Raw genomic sequence first — 20965 nt, 5'->3', positions numbered from 1 at the left:
TAAATGTCAAAAGGCGGTAGCACCGTTTTTTTATTTTAAGTATATATCCTGAGCGGATTACCAGACGGTAGAGGAATAAGTAGCAAAGACCACACATTTTGTCGCCAACATAATAGGTGTGTGTTTCATCTTATCTATCAGACCGCGTCCATATCCTGATCTCTGTCATGCAAGTGGTCCGTACAAGGCACGGCTAACGAGACGATCCCACCATCGTCTGTCACGACCTTCCCCGCCGAGAACTGGGGCATGTAAGCCCTTCGAAACTTTGAAGATGTATTGCCCAAACTACAATGCCTCACAAACCCTGATAGAAACACGATCGAGCCCGCAGAAATGTCAACCAGTACAGGGCGTTGCCTCTCGCATCGCTTCATCCATTGCTCGGGATCCGAGACATTAATTGGTCTTCCAGCCTTGTGTTTCAACATGGAGAAAGGATCCTTTTCTTGCGCCTGTACAAGAGCCTTGTCGCGGTCCAACTCTCCTTGGTAAAGGGACGCAAGCCCCCTGTGGAGCTGAAGGTGTGTATCAAGATCGTCCAGCGAGTTAGGCAGGTCAAGGCGTTCCCCAGTCGTGGGGTCAATTGGTATAGGGAACGGCTCAATCAGCAGTGTTCCGTTTGACTAGAGAGATAGGGCAAGAAAAGGATACAAATAAGATGGGGGCGCAGCTTACATTAACATACGTTCATCGAAGCAGCACTACATGACGAAAATGCCTACAATGTTCACATCATCCAAGGCTGTCCAGCAAGACACGATCGGGTACGCTGTTTGAGCTGTAGAGTCCATGTACTGCGAGTCCTAGAAACCAAAGACAGCGCATCAGCTACTGCGCGCCTTGTTCATCGTCTTTATTTTCAGCCATAATGAAATAAACGCTGCGCAGAACAAAGAGGCATACCTGATGCCATGCAAAGGATGATATCGATGCTGATTTTGGTGTCTTTACGATGTATTGTTCGTTGAACTAAAGAGAGCACGAAGTTGAAGACGTCTTATTGGTAGGTGGAAGTAATGGCAGAATGCTTGTACAAAAACGCGATCTCATAGGCAATACGTACCAAGCACAGCGGATTTTCTGACGTATCCGTTGGTAACAAGTGCTTTGCAAGCGCTGGCATCTTTCCAAACAGAACGGGCACCACGGTATCAGGGTCTTCTGTTACCAAGTTCCTGAGAGCCGAGTAGGGCCGTTTGGACAGAATATACATTTGCGAGACAGGAGGGTCGATGTATCCACATGAGATCGGCTCTATATTCATAAAAAAAAAACAAGCATGAGGAAACATTATAAAGTTAACCATGACTACGGACAGGGATCGAGAATGAATGAGTGCCTACCAATGACTCCGCCATAGTCCTTCATAATATCGATGTTTTCTGAGATTAGAAAGTTCACGAGGCAATCGACCTCTCGACGAAAGACCTCGACTTCTTCATGATCCAATGCTATGGCATTAGGGATATATGAAGAAGCGGTTAGGTTAGGCAACCTCAACTTCGATGGCGGACTGCAGCGCAGAAAACATGTATGTCCTTGAAAATGTCTGTGTGGCGCAATAAGATTACCGTTCCTGACAATGAGGAATCCATCGCGATGAAACTGCCTGCGAAGGTCCTTAGTAATGACAGAGTCTTCGTGTTCTGGATTCATGTTGATTAATGCAGCAATCGCGTCCAGTTGTCTTGATTGCAATGAGAAGGTGTTGTGATGTTGCAGCGTGCGAGGAAAAAAAAAAAAAAAAATGTGTTGCCACCAATCTTGAGGCCAGCCTAATTGCCACTAACTTTCGTTGAACTTTGAACGCGTGCTTTTTTTTGTTTTTTTATTTTTTATTGGGAATTTGTCTAAAATGTACGTCAGGTACGGTGTGGGGGTCTCTCTATTGTATGGAGGGTGGTGGCATATGATGGTGTGATATTGTTACGCGGTCTAGTAAAGCGAAAGCAGCTTAAGCGTAGTTGCCGCCGAGGACCTTCTTGCATCCGTAGGTCGACTTGTTGACGGGGCAGTCAGACTTGGTCTTGCAGCAGCGGATGCAGTAGATGTCCTGATCGGGCTCGACCAACTCAACAAAGTACTTGTAGCCGGAGCACTTGGAGCCGACGGGGGCCTTGATGTCGTACTGTCCGCCACCGTCCTTCTTGGAGAGACCGTAGGTCTTACCATTCATGCGTCCAGTGACCTGGACCCAGTCGGCAGCAGTGTTGCGGACAAAGTGGGCGGTCTTGATGAATCCAGCGGGGAGGACTCCAGCGTTGGGCGCGCCAGTCATGTTGGGCTTGGTGCAGAAGGCAACGGCGCGGTCCTCGTTCTCGGAGATACCACCGCCATACATGGGGGGAAGGAAGAGGCAGAAATCCTTGGCGTTGGTGATGACGCCGGTCTGGCCCTTGACGGCCTTGGTGCTAGACTTGCCAGCCGAAGCGACCGAGAGGACGGCGAGGAAAGTGGCGGCGACGAAAGACTTTGTGAAGAGCATTTTGTTGGTTCGTTTGTGGGGGTGGGTTGTGGCGTGTAGGAGTGGAGAAGGTTGAGAGGCTGAGAGAATTGGAGTAAGAAAGACAAGGGATTGTGGAGTAGGCGGTCAAGAAACTCTTTTATACCTTTTCGAAGAGTTGTTCCCTGGATCCAATCCGTCTGCTTTGTTATCTTCAGGGCAACTGGGGCGCACATGTTTACGTTTTATTTTTGTAAATGCTCCCTGGTAATATGCTCTTGGGCTTTAGAGTCTAGCACAGGCGCGATTTCCCGGTAAACGGCCTCGCGGGCCCTTACTGCGACATTTTGCCCTCTCACTTCAGCGATCTATTTTCTGCTTTATGCTTTCATGGAAGAGCACCTTGGTGGATAGATATGATAGTTTTTTTTCCTTTCTTACCCTCGACAATTATCATCGAGGACGCGATGTCAGGCCTCTTTAGCTGGCAAAAACCATTCCGAATGGTGTTGTATATTCGGTTGGTAGACAATAACAACCACAGAATCAGGTGGCACGAAACTACTCTTGCGCGCTACTAGGGCGGATAAAATTATTATTGTGCTACATCCACGGACCATTTATCCTCCCAGAAATGGAGGACATTTTGGTTCCTACATGAGGCGTATGTCTTGAAGGAATGTGATGCATGCCGCATGCAGACATGCAAATCTCGGTAAAAATGGCCCATATGGACGTTACACAGATCGAAAAGCGGAGGTTCATGAAATTATCTGAGCCCTTTACTGTCTATCCCAGGCTATGGCCAATTGGTCTGTCGGCCATCTCCTTTCTTTTCTTTTTTTATTTTCCAATGATAAGAGTAGCCATTATAGCCAGTTGTAAAAATACACCAGCTAGATATACTACACAGATAGATTTAAGGGTCCTTATAGCGCCAAAAGACGGAAGAAGGGCACAGTACCGCATGAGTCCAGCGCCGTACTCATGTCAATGGGGAAGAAGGTCCTCCCTTCACTTTACGGCGCTGCGAGGATTAATTAAACAGTATATGGACAGCCTGTCCGCATTTACACCTTTGCGCGCGAAATAAGACCCACTAACTTCATATAAGGAAGAGTGTGTGTCCAGGTCTGGCCGAGAGGTGTAGTGCTGATTTGGGTTTGAAAGAGATTATTCTAGCCCCAATTGGGTAGAAATGAACAGAAAAGCCATTGGCGTTTGGCTTCATCTGTCCTGCGTGCGTCTATTTTTACGGATAAAGCAACAGGTAAAGGATCCTTCTGATGTTTCCATCCCCAAAATGCTCTTCGCTCTCCACTAAAGGCATACAGCAGGTATACTGCCATTTGCTGTCCACATCCCCCCCTAATTGCTTTCATTTTGGCGATGGCCTCCAGGTCCCGCATTTAACCCGCCATGCACTGACTAGTCCAAAAACGAAAAGCGAACTGTCCATAAAAAGAATGTGATGCATGAGAAAGATACCATTGGAGGCACTAGTGATATTGGCTGCGAGAGCATATGGGCGGAAGGTTAGATGGATAGAAAGGTGTATATGGATAGAGAGGAGGTTTACGGATGCCATGAGCATTTACTTTTTTAGGGCGTCATTGTCTCGTTTCATACAAGCATTCACAAATTTGGGGACTGGCAGAGTGTCCGGTGCAGATACTGTCCAAGCTCCTCTTCATTTTTAACCACCACTCCTATGCTACAGCCCGTGTACCTTTTTTTTTTTTAAAAAAGAATTGAGAGACCCTCAGCTAAAGCAACAGCCGGGAATTCTGAATGCGCACTAATGCTTCCTCTCAGGGATGTGCAGTATTTATTAATAGGGATGCCAGCCTGGCGTAAAGTGATGTTAAAGATAGGTAGCAAAGGAGCTGGCTCGTAAACGGGGAAACGAGAAAGGTGGATCAAATTCATAATGGCGCGCGCGTTGTCTTTTTTTTGTATGGCGCTGCGAAAGGCAAATTGGCCTCGCCGACCTTTTTGGTCACGATTCTAGGGGAAGCATTGGAATAATGGCGGCAGGAGAGACCCCTTCGTTGCCACAACATTAATTGGTCAGAAAGGTATATCTCATTCAACTTTAACAGACGAAGGTTGTGTTTGGGAAAGAGCAGTGGCTGCGATCGACAAAGTGCCGCGGGGACTGGCTTGTGGGATAACGGGGTAGTGGAAAGTATAGCAGCACGGAGAGGCGAGCGAGCACGAGGGCTTCTCTCTTTGGGAATCTAGGGCGGGGCATGGACGCCTCCGCTGGGGAGAGGCGAAGTTGTCCAGCAGCCGCAGATGTCTTTGTTCGACATCCAAATTGGAACAAATCGTGTGCTCTTGGTTCCTTCTTGGGTAGCATTCGTTCTAGCGCCACTGTCCAACCGGACATGAATTAACGTTTTCATACTTCTCCGTACAAATTGGGATAATAATAGAGTCAGTGAGCCCCATATTGCATTCCTGCCTGGGCCCCATACATTAGCCCCTGGCACGTATAAAAGGCTGGATAGCAGGTTCCTCGTCCCCATATCCGCCCATTCCATCTTGACAGACAATCCCTTTCCACTACATTCACGGACACCCTCCCCCACACTCTCCTCTCCCCTCTACTTCCGCTTTACGACCCTCAGAATGATGCACACCCAGCTTAAGATCGTCCTTGCTGCAATGCTCGTGGCCTTGATTGCCACGATGGCCATGGCTGCCCCCGCCAAGGCATCAACGACTCATCATACTACAACCACGGCCAACCCTCACAAGAAGGCCACCCATACCACCACTGCCCTCCACAAGTCAAAGGCCGTCAAGCCCAAGGTTACGACCACCACTCACACCACCAGCGCAGCTCACAAGCCCAAGGCTACGACCACCACTCACACCACCAGCGCAGCTCCCAAGCCCAAGGCTACGACCACCACTCACACCACCAGCGCAGCCCCCAAGCCTACCACGCCCGCTAAGATGGGCCAGACGGGTACGATCTTGAGTCAGACCGATTTCTGTATCTTTTTGCCTCCCAAGTTCGGCGGCGACATTGCCCTGAACGAGGACCGCGCCGTGGCCTTCTGCACCAAGCCCAACATGCCCGGCGCAGCTAACGCCCAGGTGCTCCCTGCTGGATTCATCAAGACCGCCCACTTTGTTGCTAACACAACCGCGAACTGGGTCCAGGTCACCGGCCGCATCGACCGCTCCAAGTATGGTCTTTCACCCAAGGATGGAGGTGGACAGTACGATATGCGCGCCCCCGTTGGTGCGTTGTGCAACGGATACAAGTCCTTTGTCCAGCTGACGGAGCCCGATGCTCAGATCTACTGCATTCGCTGCTGCCAGAACAAGACCGATTGCCCCGTTAACAAGTCGACCCATGGATGCGTGAAAGTTCTGGGTGGCAGCTATTTGTAGAGAATACCCTTTCTTTTTTTTTTTTTTTTTTTTGCCAACGAGCAGGGCTTCGGTTGAACATGAACTGTAGGGAATTACAGCGGCTCATAATATCATTCGCTATTGTTTCATGTTCATTCCATTATCTTTTACCATAGAAAAAATAAAATATGGGTTCAGGGACAGAAAGTTTCATTAAAAGGAGTTTATAGTAACAAAGATGTTGCTTTTCGCGCGTTGCTAGTCTTAGTAAACACCGCCCAGAACCTGCTCGCAACCATCCTCTGACTTGTTCACCGGACAATCCTTCTTGTTCTTACAGCACCTCAAACAGTAAATCCCCTGGTCCGGCTCCGTGATCTGCACGAACGCGTTGTAATCCGCACAGATCGCTCCCACGGGCGCCCGCATATCGTACTGTCCACCTTCATCCTTTGATGACAAATCGTACGTAGATCCGTCCATCTGACCTGTAATCTGGACCCATTGCTCTGAGGTGTTCTCGACAAAGTTCAGAGTCTTGATAAAACCCGTGGGGAGGATACCTGCATTCGGTGCGGAGGCAATGGGGACGTTGCAAAAGGCCACGGCGCGGTCCTCGTTCTCGGCAATGTCGCCGCCCTGGAGTGGGGGCAAGAAGAGACAGTACTCGGAGGCGGAGACCAAGGCGGCAGTTTGGCCGTAGGTGGCTCTCCGAAGAGGAGCGGCTTCGGTGGTCGATGTGGAGAGGAGGAAGAGGGCTGCGGTGGCGACAACAGCGGTGAAGGTGAATGACCGGACCATAATGCTTTGGCGTGCGTTGCTTGTGTGCGGTGTTGTTATTGCTGGTGTTGCTGGTGTTATTGTTGCGTTTCTGATTTGGACTTGATGAGGATGCTGATAACGATGATGGTGAGAAGGGAATTTTGGAGGATCGTTGTCGTTCTTTTTATACGCGTCGTTCTGGTCATCTTCAGGTTGGCTGTTGAAGTCGCCAAAGGAATCCTAGAGTGTGGATGTTACCACCTTCCGTAGGCACACGTATGAAATGGGGCACTGTTTGTCATTCCTATCGCCGTTCGCTATCTTTAGACAGGCGCAGGGCGTGCTACCACTGACCAAGGCGAAGCACTATCTCGTGAGGTGAGTGTCGGCAGTATGGAGGGAGCTACGCCCGTGGATTCGATCCAGGAAGGGTAATGCCAGGGTCATACGCCCTCCCTATGCCCTTCTTGTTTGCTCGTGAGTTGGCATGCGTGTGTGTATAGGTTGAAGAGGATTCTCTTCCTTGTTTGGAAATGACAATGCACGGCTAGTCATAGGCGGTGTGCGGAGCGAGGACCGATAGAGAGTGAAGGTCACTCAATGGCGGCTACGATGTACGCCAGTCTTGCGAAGGCGCTTCTAAGGCGCGTTTTTGTAGCCGTTCTATTTTTGACGTTCTTACAGCCTTTTAGCCCTGGCAGTGCATTCGCACAAAAAGTAAATATGGCCCTTTTCATTCCCTTCGCACAATTTATTTTTTGCTTCTTCGCCCTTTCAATACACATACACCTTCAACAGTTCCCTCTTTCTAGCAGATAGACATGCATGGATACGGCCAAACGATATATCCATGCAGGTCTATCTGCCAGAAAGAGGGGACTTGTCTACAGTACTACAAAGAGTACGGTGTGCTTTCTGAGTACTGCCTTTATTCCTGGAAACTCCCATCCCTCTAACGAATTGGACATTATCCGACTAGAAATTCGTTTTTACTCACCCAGCAAGGAAGAAGTTCGTTATGCGCTTCGATACTTTAGAGAAACTATAGTTGCTGTGACAAGACTCAGACAAACTTGTTTGTCTTCATGCAACTCTCTCTCCAAAAAAACAAAAAAAAGCCATGGGGGTTCATTCAGATATAGTTCCTGGGCCTGCATCATCCTGCATATCGACGCTCGTTGTTTTTTTTTTTTTGGCAGAGGCAAGATCTCAACAAAAAATCTGCCAGAAAAGCCTTGGGGGTCTATGAACTTAGCTGTTGAACAAGCTAAACGAGAACTTTTAGCGCCAAATGAGGTGTCCTGCCATATCTTCCTCAGAGGAGTCTAGGTTCATCTGGCCTATGAGGAATATAAAAGAAAAAAAAAAGAATGCCTTAGTCGGAGTATATCACTATATGGACTTGCGCATGCGTGGGAAGTCTGTCCCGAGATTCCGAGTCAGATTAACGTGGTTTTTTGTTTGCTCCAGATGGGAGATGAGATGTGGAGAAAGAAGCTATTATGAAAGAGTGGGGCGAGGATGGATAGCAAGGGGAAAGGGGATTACAGGCACAACAGAGTGATAGGGTTCAAGTCCAGAAAGGGAGGGAGATGTTTGTTTGTGTGATAAAAAGTGTCGATCTCGGACATTGCAGCGATGGTACAACAAACAGACCAAAGAGCGGGGGATGAAAAAAAAAAAAAAAAAAAAAAAAAAGGTAACAAAGCTTCCTGGACCTTGGCTCGTTCCCTTTTCCTGGGTTCAGTTGCCGCCAATTCTTTCTTTGACGCAAAAAAGAGTACGAAAGAGAGAAGAGCGGGTAATGGGCACTACACTTTTGCATTGCGGAGGAAACTAAGGACGAACAAAAAGTAGACATGTCAATGTGCGACAGAGTCATTCTCAGTCATTGCTGTGGAAATGGCGCCACTTTGCATTCGTTATTCAATGCCTTTTTCACTTGGATACTTTTAACGAGTGATTCATCACCGCCATCATTGACTGAAGGAGTGCGGGTATCAATGCAGTTTACAGTCAACTCTTTGAATGCAATGCATCCCATGTCTTCTGCTAAAAAGGGTCTGCTGCGGCAGAACAAACGCGTAGTCATGTTGCTACTGAATAGCGGGAAGGAGAGAGAGAGTGTGTGTACAATTTCTATTGTTCATCCCCTTGTCCTATTTATCTCTACTATGGTGCATGGTGCATGGGGCGCATGGCAGCCATAACGTTACCAAGGAAGCATTGGCCTCTGTGAGTTACACATCGGCTACGCTCGATGAGACTACATCCAGGGAAGATGGGTGTAAAGAAAAGTAGGAAGTAAGGGGGGGGTCTCATATCAGCTCCATGAACTCCATCGAAAGAAAAGAAAACCTGGTCTCCCTTGCTGGTTTCTTTCGCTCACTCACTCTCATCAGCTCTCATCAGCCCATCGCACCAACTCTTCCGCATCGAGCCAAGTTAAGTCGACTCTACTTCCACCCAGCCGAAGCCCATGGGCTCTGCCCTCTGTCCGTTTACATAACTGTGTGTACACAACCATAAAGGACCGGTTGTTGTCAGGGACTATTTAACACCTTTCTCTTCTCTCTTTTCTTTTCATCCTTTTCCCTTCTACTACTTACTGCCATTTATTTCATCATCATCATCTTCGCCAAGCGCTACTTCCTTTTCTACATTCTTTCACCCACCAATCGCCACCAGTCCCTATCAGTCCCCACCAATCCCCATCAATCCCTTTTTGAATATATTTCTCCACCATCCCTCTTCTCTTTACGTTTTTTTTTTCTTTCTCTCTCTCTCTCTCGCAAAATATGTTCACCCAGCAGTTTCCGCAGTCTTCACAGCCCATGAGATTGCAGTTCCCGACAAACTATCACCTTCAACAGCAGCAGCAGCATCAGCATCAGCAGCAGCCACAGCCACAGCCACAGCAGTCCATGCCCATGCCCATGTCCTTCAATAACCAGCATCACAGTGGCAACAACGCGGGCACGCCCAACAACTCCTACGCAGGCACCATCGACCCCGGTCTCCTGCAAGTGACCATGAACCGCATGGACACCTCCCAGCTCCAGAACATGAACCCGCTTTTCCCTTCGTCCTCGGCCACCTCCCTCAATTCTCTTGGCAACCCCAATAGTCACCATCCAGCCGCCCTCGGCCGCTCTGGACTTGGAAGCAAGCGAAACAGCAGCAATTCCACGACTAACCACGCCATCAAGCAAGAGACCGGCTCTCCAGACTTTTTGGCCTCTGAGATGGACTTTGGCGAGCCCAGCAACATGCTCTCGCCCGGTTCAAGCTCGCCCTTGAACTCGCCCAGGAACGATTTCGACAGTCCCGACGATTTCGGTACTACGATGGGTTCCCACGCAAAGCCCTTGCCAATGAACATCCAACACCAAAACTCCTATGGCGAATCTCCAGGAAACGGCTCGCTCTATTCGCCTGTCGAGTCCGACTTTTTCCCCGAGGGCGATTTCAGTCTGCCGACGAGTTCGCGTCCGCTCGACATGAAGTTTGGCCGCCATATGCATCCGGGATCGGTCCCCAACACAAGCAACCCGTTTCACAGCATGTCTATGCCCGTCCCTCGATCAGACTGGTTTGGTGCTGCAGATGGCCATGCCGTGGGATCTTTCGAGAACCCATCTGGCCTTCAGTTTGCGCCTGGCGAGATGACGGGCATGATGAGCAGCCTCTTTGAGGACGAAGGAGAACAAAAGTAAGTTTTTTTTGTGCACTTTCAATTGAAGTTTCTTTTTTTCCTTTTCTTTTTTCATGGGATGGCGATGGCGCTGGTGGAGAATATCAATCGGCGGAGCAAACCTTATAGCATTGGTTTGTACAATGGTGCCACGAGGGCCAATGGGGGCTACAGCATAGGTTGGACGGGGGGGGGGGGGGGTAACTTTTTTTCTTTTGTCCGCAACCTGCCTGCGCTCGTTGTTTGGGGACAAAACGGAAGTAGAGTTCTAGTAATAGGGGGTCGGAGGAGGAAATGATGTACAATTGCATGATATGGATCAGTCAGCTACTCACCAGGCGCGCACATCCCTCCTTTGTATTGTGTATTGTAAATGTGCATGCATACAGTATACAATTGTGGGGTTTATGCAAAAACAACTTGCTCTTGCGCGGTCTGTTTTGCACTCCTTTCGACCCCTTCTTTTTTTTATTTTATTTTTTTATTGATCCTTTTGTCGAGAATCGCCATGACCATATTTTTTTCTGAGCTCTACAACCATCGTGGTGCGCCATGTCCTGTCTTACCGCACTTTTTTTTTTTTTGTTGTTTTTACTGACAGTTGGGTTCGAGACCGAAAAAAAGGGGGAGTCGATGTAGAAAAGAAAAAAAAATCGGGTGGGCAAAAAAAAACCAAAGGACTGAGAGTGAGGCCCTGAGTGACGCAAACACGCATGAAAATAACAAAGAGGGGAAGGATATGGTCAAAGGGAAAAAAAAGTGGAAAAACATCCACGGAATGCATAGCGCAGCACTAATCCATTCTCGCCGTGTCCTAGGGGCACCAACAGGGCTTTGATTATGAACGAGAAGCGACGTCGAAGACGGGAGAGCCACAACGCAGGTAAGAAAGATGCTCCAATGCCAACGCCGCGTATTTTTTTATGTGCAAAAATAGATGTCTGTACACTTTTTTTTTTTTTTTTTTGCTAACCTTCTCATTGTTGCTCTGTTTTTCCATGCACCCCATGACGCTTAATAGTTGAGCGACGACGACGCGACAACATCAACGAAAAGATTCAAGAGCTGTCGACGCTTCTGCCCGATATCTATGTGGACAGCGCTAACAAGCCGAACAAGGGCGTGATTCTCCGAAAGTCTGTGGATTATATCCGACATCTACAACAGCTGGTATCGTCTCAAGCGACCCGTAACCAGGAGCTCGAAGCACAGCTCCAGGCCAAGAATGGTGGAGCCAGCAGCACTGGGGCCGAGGATGCGAACAATGCCAATGGCTCTGGACCAGGACCACAGCTCCAGCAGGATTTCGGAATGATGAGAATCGTCTCTGGGGGCAGCAACGGCGGACAAAACTAGGCCGATTATTTTCAACACGTTACATGGACGAGAAGCGAGAGACGAGAGGGAGAGAGGGATGTAGACATGGATGCAGGATGCAGATGGGCTGCATGAAGGAGGGAGTAGTGCGGGCGATCGAGGCTGCAGCGCGAACGAGCGAGTGTATATATGAACCGAAGCGAAGAGCGAGCGGAGGAAGAGGATGTGCAGCTCTTTTATTTTCTTTTTTCTTTTTTCTTTTTACCCAGTCCCCTCAAATGGAGGCGCTAAGTGCAGTACACCATCGACTTGAACCGCCAGGACGACCGGCGCGACGGTAGGAAGTTGGGCGCAATGGCCTTCTCTTGGACAGGAGAACACGCCGATCATACCCCCGACAGCGACTATTATGTCGACAGCACTTTTTACAGTACAGGGTTCCATGGATCGGAAGCTGGTTAACTCAGGAACTTTTTTTTTTTTTTTTTTTTTTTTTTTTTTTTTTTTTCTTCTGCTCTTGTTCTTGATGCCATGACCCGGCCCTACCGAGCTTCCTCAGGATCTACTTTGCCATGGATGATGATGGTGGCAGAAGAAACGATGATCATGGTGATATGACCTTTATGACAGCATTCTCTTTTTTTTTTTTTATTATATTCTTCCTGTATTTCAGCATCTCGTTCTTTTTACGACAGATCGTGACCAGATTTCTTTTGCTCGGTAGCCGCCCTTTTTGTACAAATATCCCCCCTCCTTCGTTTACTTTCTTTTCTTTTCAGAGGCAATCTTCTTGATGTATTAAAAAAAACATAAAAAAATAAAAAAGACCTAAATTTTGTTATCATTCATGGATTGAAGATCATTTGCAGGTCTCGGTTGCTGCTTTGCCCAAATATATTGTGTCTTGTCCGGCAGGAGCGATATCTTTTTGGGAAAGTACTGTAAAACGTCTACGTCTTGAATAAAGAAAAAAAAAGGGGGAGCTAATTCTAAGGGGGTGAGGAGGGAATGAAGAAGGAAAGAAGGAATGCATGTCTAGTTCTTGGGAGCAACGAGGGTAGTTCTGTGTGTTGCCGTGGTGTGCTTTTCCGAGAGGACTGTGGAAGAAGAGACGGAGCTCAAGATCTGGGAGCTCAAGTCCTTGGGACCCTTCTTTTTGTCCGCCACCTGCCTGAGTTTCTCCGCCCGCTTGATGTAGGCCTCAAGGCCGATTCCGGAAAAGACGACCGCAACCATGCCCCATTGCTTCAGGTTAAGCTCATGTCCGTAAGCGACGACGGACAACAGGATCGTGAACAGCTTCCTCGTCACCGTAACGGTGACCAAGGACAGGGACCCGTAGTGCTCCAGGGTATAGAAGATAAAGCACTGGCCCAGAGCTCCACAGAGCGAGAACATGATGATGTCCTTGATGATGGCTGGATGGGTCTGACAGAAGCTGATGGCGTTGGCGAACTCAGAGTTGTAGGGGTTCAGGAGCCAGAGGGTCATGTATCCGGACATGAAGAGGTTCATGTAGCACATCATCTGTTGTCCTGAGACTTTGAAGGAGTGGAAGATCTGGTCCTGGGTCGAGTTGGTGATGCCGTCGAGGGTGAGGTTGATGGCGACGAGGAACAGACCGTAGAGGGAGCTTTCGACGGCAGCCTTCTTGGATGCTTTATGTTCATCCAGGGGAGCGTAGAGCATGAATCCGGATACACCGATGGTGACGAGGGCGACACAGACGTATTTATAGGTTGGGAACTTGCGGCGGTAGAGGAGGATGTTCATGAACATGACGGGGATGAGTTTACAGGATTTGGTGAGGATCATGGTCGGGTAGTCGATATGTTTGAGGGCCGCATAGGAGAAGGGGGAGGCAATGACCGAGAGGAAGGCGACTTGGAGGTACTTGAGGACGAGGGGTTTGGAGGGTGTGGAGAGGGATTTGTGTTGAAGCTTGAGGTAGAAAAAAGCGATGGTGGAGGCGAAGAGGGCCTGGATGAGGTTGAGGAAGATAAAGAACTTGAACTTGAGGGCATCGGATCCATAGGGAGTAGTCGAGACCTTTTCTTGGAAGTAGCCCCAGGTCAAGAAGCACGAGTAGATACTGTGGAGAAAGCATTAGTGGATGTATTTCCTTTTGGAAGCAAATTGCTAGAAAAGCATAGTGAAGAGGGGAGTTTCATCCTTACCCGACTACACACGCAGTCAGACGCAGCATCCTGGTAGTATAATGTGTTTATGTGTGCAAAGAGGAGGCTATGGGGAGGGCAAGCGAAGAGCAAGTGGGGTGGATGCAGATGGAGTGGGAGTGAGAGATCTGGTTGATGGAAGAGGGACGAAGGAGGTGTGAAGGTTCTCTTTAAACGCATCGCAGTCACTTTATTTCAATTGGGAATGCGCTGGCAGCGAATGAATGGGCTGCCTGCAATGAACCTTATTTGAATCGTATTATTTTTATCGATGAGGCTGCAGCGGAAAAGAGAGAGAGAACGAGAGAAACGAGAGGTGGGGGGAGAAGTCATGCTGACACTGAACCTATGTTGTGTACATGTAGTGGCTGTGTGTCTTTTTTTGGTTATTGCTCACATACACTACTCCACTCCACCACTCTACGCAATAGACAGCTACTCTGCAGCACTACACCGCCCCCTTTGAACGAGGATGAGGGAGGGCAGACAGGCACTGCGATCTCCTCCAGAAGACATAGACCCTGCATTCAAAGTCAAGGGATTGCGCAATGTGCAAATACGCGTCCCTGTCGAGGCCAGCATTGCTAGTGATCTGTACGAAGGATGGGTAGCAGGAACGACAGTGGCATAGGCTATGAGTGAGCACCCTGACTCTCCCCTTCATCCTTTCCTGCCGCGATCGATTGTTCTGTTATCCAACCATAAGTCTGTACTTTTTCTGCAGTTTGCATTTATTTTTTTCCATTTTCCATTTTTTTCATTTTGTCAGGGCGAATCAGCACGCTTCCTTTGAAAGAAAGTGCAAAGTGCACAAGACTTCGCCGCACCACTCTCTCACACACACACATACACACATACACCCCGACTTCTCTCCTTTCTTCCCTCTTTCTTTTTTTTTGTCCTCTCTTTCCCTCCCCCCTCATCACCTTTCTTCTCTCTCTCGACTCGATTGACCCATCTCATTTTGACCAAGCAGGATGCCGACTCATTCATTCCCTGTCCTGAACCAGCAGTTCATCGTCAACACAAAGTACCAGTTCATCCGCGAGATCGGTCAGGGTGCCTATGGTGTTGTCTGGTGTGTGTCTACTCAATTGCCGCCCTGTATCATCGTGTTCGTCCGAGAGGGCAACAAGAGCAACAGGAACAAACAAACAACAACAACGACAATAACAACTGACAATGAAAAAAATGTGGGGTTATTTGTGAAAACGATAGCGCAGCAAAGAATACGCAGACGGGTGAGGATGTGGCCATCAAGAAGGTGACCAAGGTCTTTGACAAGACCATCCTCGCCAAGCGTGCCCTCCGTGAAGTCAAGCTCCTGCGACACTTTTCCGGACATGAGAATGTAAGTAAGCTGGATCCCCAAGAATCGGCTGAGCGTTTTTTAAAAAAAAATCGCGTTTTATGCATGGTGTTGGGGAGGAGAGACCAATTGGGGTCGTTATCGGTTGTGCTCTGAACAATAGCATGACATGGTCAATGTGTCAAGCATGGTCCGTTCACTCCTACCCTAATACTCTGATACTTTGACACTAAACCGATGTTCGGCTTTTTTTTTTTTTTTTTTTTTTTTTCTACTTTCGACTTTTGTTTTAGATCACGTCGATTCTTGACATGGATATCACCAACATCATGGACTTTAATGAAATGTAAAGAGATCACCGCATTCGACCGGAAAAAGAATTATCACCACTCCGTTTATGTGCTCGCAAAAAAAAAGCCCAGCCGGAACTAATCTAAAGTCCTCCATTGAATTGATCGTACAAAATAGTTACTTGGTCCAGGAGCTGATGGAGGCAGACCTTCACCAGATCATCCGATCGGAACAGCCCTTGACGGATGCACATTTCCAGTACTTTATCTATCAGATTTGCCGCGGACTCAAATACATCCACTCCGCCAATGTGCTCCATCGCGACCTGAAGCCCGGAAACCTGTTGGTGAACGCAGATTGCGAACTCAAGATCTGTGACTTTGGACTGGCCCGTGGATTCAGTGAGGATGCGGAGGGGTTCATGACTGAGTATGTCGCTACACGTTGGTACCGTGCTCCCGAGATCATGCTCAGCTTCCAAAGCTATACCAAAGCCAGTTAAGTCTCTTTCATTTCTTACTGCGTTCCTGCTCCTGATGAAACGATTGCTAAAGACACGTTGTTCTCGTGTTGTTATTGACATGCCTCCTTTTATGTTTTTCTCTTCATGCACGCAGTCGACATGTGGTCTGTGGGTTGTATTTTTGCAGAGATGTTGGGCGGGAAGCCACTGTTCAAAGGCCGCGACTATGTGGATCAACTGAACCAGATTCTCCAGATCCTGGGTACGCCCGATGAGGCGACGCTGCGGCGGGTCGGGAGCGAGCGAGCGCAGGCCTACATCCGTAGTCTGCCACGGATGCCGAAAATTCATTTCCAACAGCTGTACCCGCGTGCGAGTCCGATGGCGATCGATCTGTTGGAGAAACTCTTGGATTTCGACCCGGCGGCGAGGATCACGGTCGAACAGGCATTGAGGCATCCTTACCTGGCGGCGTATCATGAGGAGGATGATGAGCCGGTCCATGAACAGATGTTTGACTTTGGGTTCGAGACGACCGATCGGATCGATGAAATGAAGCGTACGTTTTTGTGATACCCCTCTTTCTCTTGAGCATTCTTTTTCTCATCCTCTCCTTCACGTGTTTTTTATTACTAGAACATTGCTTCTAACCCAAGGGAACTCTTTCTTTTTCTTTTTTTTTTCTGTATCGCTTTATACTAATAGGAATGATTGCGCAGGAGGTAATGGCGTACAAGGCGAGCAAGGAACAGGCGATGTTGGGCGCACAACAGGGAGGACTGCGTCGTGCGTCGAGTCTATCGGCCGCTGACAGGAACGCGACGACGACTGCGGCCAAGAACACACCTCAGGAGCAGATTCGGGAGGAAGAAGAGCCGATGAGTGGAGCAACGGCAACAGTAGCAGCAGCGGGCGCCATGGATGTGGATGAGGATCTGGAGCGTGAGCTGAGTGGCCAGACTGTGCCGGCCATGCAGGCATAAGGGTCGTTCTCCCCCATTTTTTTTTTGGTGGCGGTGGTGGTAGTGGGGGTCACGAGTTGCTATTGGGGAACTCTTTCCTCTTGCCCTTTCTGTTTAGATTCGATGGTTCCTTTCATTTTTTTTTTCAGTGCTCGTTAATAATAACTAATGGTTCTCTTACTGATGCTGCCGAGAAAAGAATCTTTGATGAGAAGAATCACGAGTGGGTCACTACTGCTGGGAGCCCTCGTTCTTCGTTTTCCTCTTAGTCATGGTGGTTATTTTCATATGCTGTCCGACGATGTCATTTTCTTCACAAACCCAAAAAAAAAAAAAAAAAAAAAAAAGTTCACAGGGTTTTGCGTGTCCCTTTCCTGCAATCGTCGCAATACTCTCAGCACAAGACGACAGTTACAGAAACAAAAGCAAACTCGCTTTATTTTGTCTTCTTTTTAATCGGCGATAACATTTGTATATACAAAAGGTAGTTGTTCGGTCGAGGAATGTTGCTTCGGGTTCTTAAGCAGTGAGCTGGGCAACCAATGCGATATACTCCTTCTCGGCCTGCTCCTGGGAGAGACCCTTCTTCTCGGTCCAGGCGTTGTGCTTGGCCTTGCCCTTGAGGTCGAACATGCCGGGGGCAGCGGTGGTGTTGTCGCCAACGGTCGCCTGCTTGAAGAGACCGTAGAGCTCGAGGAGTTTGTCGTTGCTGGGTGGGCTAGGCAACGTCTTGATCTTCTCGGCAGCGGCGTTGAATTCGGCGGAAGGCTGCGTGTACCAAGAGGGGACGGAGAGAGAGGAGGAGCAGGTAGAATGCAGGAAGGTCGGGTTAGAAAACTGAGAATAGAACGTAGGGTGCTCCAGAAGAGTAGTTGAGTGTCCTAGAAAGACCGTCATGGTTCTTTCCTGTGGGGGTGTCATAGGTCCCTATCGTGTTGTGCTCTTTGCCTCCCGTTCGTTGCGTCTTTTGTCGTCTGGATTGGTCATCTCGCGCGCGTTGTATCGTGCCATTGCCTTGTATCGTATCATGTCGAGTGTGAAATGTCCACGAACGTCCTGAAGGAAAGTCACTGAAGAACAAGCACTTTTCCAGCAATTTGGACTTACCATGTTGATGTGGTGTGGTGTGAAAGGTGAGGAAATGTGTTGGGGAGATGAAGGAAAAGAAAAAAAGAAAAAAAAAGAAAAGGGCGATGAGGAATCAGCACTCTTTATACGGCACCACGGTCGCGGGAACTTTCTTGACGTGTTGTCCCCCTCTCTTCATTCACACGTGATTCCTCTCACCAGGGGTTACCCATTCCGCATATGAACGTGGAGGGACGCCAAGGGCTCCCTGGTCATCATAATAATAATTATAATAATAATTGAGCAGAAACCATTGTTGCACAATAAAACTGAACAATAATATCAGCTGCCAAACCCAACAAACCAACGCGTATTTTCTATTGCTAAAACGCGTTCCTTCCCACAATCTACATCGAATAGCGCGCGCGTATTGTGCTTTCAGCCTTGTGCCAGTTAAATAAAATAGATCTTTTTAATAATAATGCCAATGTCAATGCCAATAATAAAAAAAATGCGATACGGATTACAAGAGACGGACGTGTTATTGTCATTATCGTTCAATAAAGACCATGAGCTGCAGAAATCAGATATCTAAACGTTTTCAAATCGAGTCCATCCAGAAACCCGTACCTTCGTCCTTCCCGTCCCCATCGAATCGGTGTCCAGAGCGTCCTTGGTATCCTAGAATTTATTGTTCTTCAATTTTTTTTTTTGAATGCTGTATAGTTCTATGTCATGCTTGCTTCTCTTTTCCGTGACGAAAAAAAAATAAAAAATCCCCCTCTCCTTCCTGTTCACCATTTGTGTTTTAACGCAGAAGTCGCATGGCCATCTCAAAACCAAGGAAGGTGACCGCGTTAGCGGGGGCAGCACGCAGCATGCATGGCGCAATACCCTTGAAGAATCCAGCGGCACCCTCCTTGGCCAAGGTCTGACGAACACAGTCCATTGCAGAGGAGTACTGACGCGTCGCGACTGTGAATCCGTCCGTCTGCAACTTGCTCTTGATCACATCGATCGGGTACACCGCCGTCCTATAATCCATACAAGCAAAAAAAAGAAAAAGAAAATTCAGCATTCATGTTCAAGATCAACCATGCCACTACAAAGCAAAAGCAAATTCATCGTCATGGTTAGCGATTCCTTCCGAGTCCTTACCACATGGCATATCCAGCGCAGGCACCATAGGCCACAAACTTGCCCGTACCCAACTCATTCCGCTTCTTATTCTCAAGCTGCATAGCTCTCTGGACCAAATATTCATACGCCGCAAAATAGGCACCATATCCCTGGAACTCCCTCACCATCGTCACCGCCTGGCCCTTGAACAGACCCTTCAGCCCATACTGCGCATAGATCTTCTGGACCGCATCCACAGGTCCCGTAAAGAACAACATATCCTTGGAACCCGCCGTCGCCGCTGCCGCGACCGCACTTTCCGAAGCCGCCTTCGCTGCCACGACCACCGATTCCTTCAGGCCCGAATCAATCGCCGCCTTCTCCGCCGCGCCCACAATCGTCTTGACAGCGGGTGCAGCACTGCTTCCTGTCTGGACCTGAAGTCGTGTACGAATATGTTCAACCGGTCCTGAGACGATCGAGTTCGTGATACCACTAACAGCGCCCGCGAGGTAGAGCTGGGAGTTTGAGAGGAAGCCGTTGGCGCCAGGACCGTTCTTGTCGTTGTAGTAGCGTTTCATGGCCTGGAGGGTCACGAATTGGATGGAGACACAGGCACCGACGCCGACAAGGGGGGTGGTCGTGCCCTTGTAGAAGCCTCGGAAGCCCTCCTTCGCAATGGTTTGCTTAACACAGTCGAGCATGCCGGTGTAAAGGGGTGCCTGGCCGGGCAGAGGAGCCGGCATGGTTTGCAGGCGCTATTGGAGGAATTTTTTAGATTGTGTAACTTAGTATGTGCCACGTTTCTAAGAGAAAGAAAATGCTTCTGTTCATCCATGTGTTATTATCCTCCATGATGTCCTCCATGAAAGATTCGGAAAGAAATGGTAAAGAAGTCGCCTCCACTCCTTCTCTTCATTCTTTATCAATCTCAAAGCGCAGGTGGATCGTCGCATTCCAACTGAAACAGTGCTCTCTCAGCCTACACGTAGTTCTTTTCTTCTTTTTTTTCCCACCTCCTTCTCTTCTCCCTCACTCATTCATTTTTTCCCGCTCTCATTCGTCGTTTGCTTTGTTGTCTTCACCGAAATGAAAAGACATAAGCAAAGAAGGAGACGGAAACATGAGCAGCGGCGTCAAAGAATGCTTCTTTTTCGATTCTGAGTCCTGTTCCTGTGATGTCCTGCCTGATGCCTGCCAATGATCCTGCCTCAACAATCTGAGAATCAAGATTGGTTTCTTACCACTTTAACGGTATCAAAGGGCTATAATTAATTAACGAAAATATAGCAGAGACAGCAACGTTAGTCCAAGCAGTCAACTCTTACATCAGATTGTTTTTTTTTCCCGTTATCTCTTGCCCAGGCTAGCCTGAATCGAGAGTATCTCCAACCTAACCAAAAACGCAAGACATTACCTGTCCAACAAAGACCTGGAGGAACCCTCCGATGGTGCCACTGGCACAGTCCTTGGCAGCTTGCATAGAGTTGCTTGACATGACGTTGGATTCTGATATATGTGTGTTTGTGTATGTGCTCCGTGGGGCAGCGGCTGGAAGTGTTAAAAATTAAGGTTATGCACTCAGGAACCAAAATAAAAGGGTCTGGCACAGGGCAGCTTAAAGGAGAGTTCGAGTGGAGAGGTGGAAGGTGAGAGAGAGAGAGAGAGAGAGAGAGAGAGAGAGAGAGCGGAGAGGGTGCAGAAAGCAGGAAGCGAAGAGTAGCGGTGAGGAAGAGATGAAAAGCAAGAGAAGAATGAAAGAAAGAAAGAAAGAAAGAGAGAAAGAAAGTAAAGAGGGCGAAGAACAAAAGATGACCCAGCAGGACAAAGCGGAGGACGGTTGAGGTTGTTTTTTTTTTTTTTTTTTTTTTTCTGAGCTGGCACGGTGGAATGAGCTCTGACCAATCAGAGGGCCGATCTACGGATATACGGATAGAATCGACAATCCGCTCCAGTTGCCAAAGATAAATGTCGGCAGCACACACTGA

The 20965-nt window shown here is 48.4% G+C and overlaps 10 protein-coding genes across 10 annotated transcripts; 4 read left to right on the top strand and 6 right to left on the bottom strand.

Annotated features, from left to right (window-relative positions):
* Nucleotides 1-19: 19 nt before the first annotated feature.
* On the bottom strand, nucleotides 20-1720 carry BC939DRAFT_441474 (uncharacterized protein). Its single transcript, XM_051554244.1, has 6 exons — nucleotides 1575-1720; nucleotides 1347-1454; nucleotides 1067-1257; nucleotides 907-972; nucleotides 726-806; nucleotides 20-626 (listed from the first exon to the last, which is right to left on the bottom strand). Exons 1-6 carry the CDS (start codon nucleotides 1657-1659, stop codon nucleotides 138-140), a joined length of 1020 nt encoding a protein of 339 aa, XP_051415762.1. The 5' UTR covers nucleotides 1660-1720; the 3' UTR covers nucleotides 20-137.
* A 122-nt stretch (nucleotides 1721-1842) lies between these two features.
* On the bottom strand, nucleotides 1843-2602 carry BC939DRAFT_441472 (uncharacterized protein). Its single transcript, XM_051554243.1, has one exon. It carries the CDS (start codon nucleotides 2486-2488, stop codon nucleotides 1958-1960), a length of 531 nt encoding a protein of 176 aa, XP_051415761.1. The 5' UTR covers nucleotides 2489-2602; the 3' UTR covers nucleotides 1843-1957.
* A 2784-nt stretch (nucleotides 2603-5386) lies between these two features.
* On the top strand, nucleotides 5387-5863 carry BC939DRAFT_441470 (uncharacterized protein). The gene has a single exon (XM_051554242.1). It carries the CDS (start codon nucleotides 5411-5413, stop codon nucleotides 5852-5854), a length of 444 nt encoding a protein of 147 aa, XP_051415760.1. The 5' UTR covers nucleotides 5387-5410; the 3' UTR covers nucleotides 5855-5863.
* Nucleotides 5864-6037: 174 nt separating this feature from the next.
* On the bottom strand, nucleotides 6038-6770 carry BC939DRAFT_441468 (uncharacterized protein). The gene has a single exon (XM_051554240.1). The coding sequence runs from the start codon at nucleotides 6614-6616 to the stop codon at nucleotides 6080-6082; it is 537 nt and encodes a 178-aa protein (XP_051415759.1). The 5' UTR covers nucleotides 6617-6770; the 3' UTR covers nucleotides 6038-6079.
* A 2206-nt stretch (nucleotides 6771-8976) lies between these two features.
* Nucleotides 8977-10457, top strand: BC939DRAFT_441466 (uncharacterized protein). The gene has a single exon (XM_051554239.1). It carries the CDS (start codon nucleotides 9376-9378, stop codon nucleotides 10291-10293), a length of 918 nt encoding a protein of 305 aa, XP_051415758.1. The 5' UTR covers nucleotides 8977-9375; the 3' UTR covers nucleotides 10294-10457.
* Nucleotides 10458-10831: 374 nt separating this feature from the next.
* On the top strand, nucleotides 10832-12057 carry BC939DRAFT_441463 (Myc-type, basic helix-loop-helix domain-containing protein). Its single transcript, XM_051554238.1, has 2 exons — nucleotides 10832-11154; nucleotides 11293-12057. The coding sequence occupies exons 1-2, from the start codon at nucleotides 11112-11114 to the stop codon at nucleotides 11625-11627; spliced, it is 378 nt and encodes a 125-aa protein (XP_051415757.1). The 5' UTR covers nucleotides 10832-11111; the 3' UTR covers nucleotides 11628-12057.
* Nucleotides 12058-12414: 357 nt separating this feature from the next.
* On the bottom strand, nucleotides 12415-13981 carry BC939DRAFT_441459 (UAA transporter). The gene is made up of 2 exons (XM_051554237.1): nucleotides 13766-13981; nucleotides 12415-13680 (listed from the first exon to the last, which is right to left on the bottom strand). The coding sequence occupies exons 1-2, from the start codon at nucleotides 13792-13794 to the stop codon at nucleotides 12624-12626; spliced, it is 1086 nt and encodes a 361-aa protein (XP_051415756.1). The 5' UTR covers nucleotides 13795-13981; the 3' UTR covers nucleotides 12415-12623.
* Nucleotides 13982-14510: 529 nt separating this feature from the next.
* On the top strand, nucleotides 14511-17030 carry BC939DRAFT_441456 (MAP kinase). Its single transcript, XM_051554236.1, has 6 exons — nucleotides 14511-14843; nucleotides 14984-15116; nucleotides 15368-15420; nucleotides 15543-15862; nucleotides 15983-16387; nucleotides 16534-17030. The coding sequence occupies exons 1-6, from the start codon at nucleotides 14743-14745 to the stop codon at nucleotides 16809-16811; spliced, it is 1290 nt and encodes a 429-aa protein (XP_051415755.1). The 5' UTR covers nucleotides 14511-14742; the 3' UTR covers nucleotides 16812-17030.
* A 103-nt stretch (nucleotides 17031-17133) lies between these two features.
* BC939DRAFT_441455 (acyl-CoA-binding protein) lies at nucleotides 17134-17942 on the bottom strand. The gene is made up of 2 exons (XM_051554235.1): nucleotides 17898-17942; nucleotides 17134-17558 (listed from the first exon to the last, which is right to left on the bottom strand). The coding sequence occupies exons 1-2, from the start codon at nucleotides 17898-17900 to the stop codon at nucleotides 17310-17312; spliced, it is 252 nt and encodes an 83-aa protein (XP_051415754.1). The 5' UTR covers nucleotides 17901-17942; the 3' UTR covers nucleotides 17134-17309.
* Nucleotides 17943-18402: 460 nt separating this feature from the next.
* BC939DRAFT_441452 (mitochondrial carrier domain-containing protein) lies at nucleotides 18403-20665 on the bottom strand. The gene is made up of 4 exons (XM_051554234.1): nucleotides 20395-20665; nucleotides 20222-20242; nucleotides 19017-19735; nucleotides 18403-18892 (listed from the first exon to the last, which is right to left on the bottom strand). The coding sequence occupies exons 1-4, from the start codon at nucleotides 20473-20475 to the stop codon at nucleotides 18667-18669; spliced, it is 1047 nt and encodes a 348-aa protein (XP_051415753.1). The 5' UTR covers nucleotides 20476-20665; the 3' UTR covers nucleotides 18403-18666.
* Between the last annotated feature and the right edge of the window lie 300 nt (nucleotides 20666-20965).

The sequence above is a fragment of the Gamsiella multidivaricata genome (genome assembly GCF_025024155.1).
Source record: "Gamsiella multidivaricata strain RSA 2152 chromosome Unknown BC939scaffold_10, whole genome shotgun sequence".
Classification (NCBI taxonomy): domain Eukaryota; kingdom Fungi; phylum Mortierellomycota; class Mortierellomycetes; order Mortierellales; family Mortierellaceae; genus Gamsiella; species Gamsiella multidivaricata.
The sequence above is the reverse complement of the archived record's forward strand: the minus strand, read 5'-3'. Positions and strand labels throughout refer to the sequence as shown.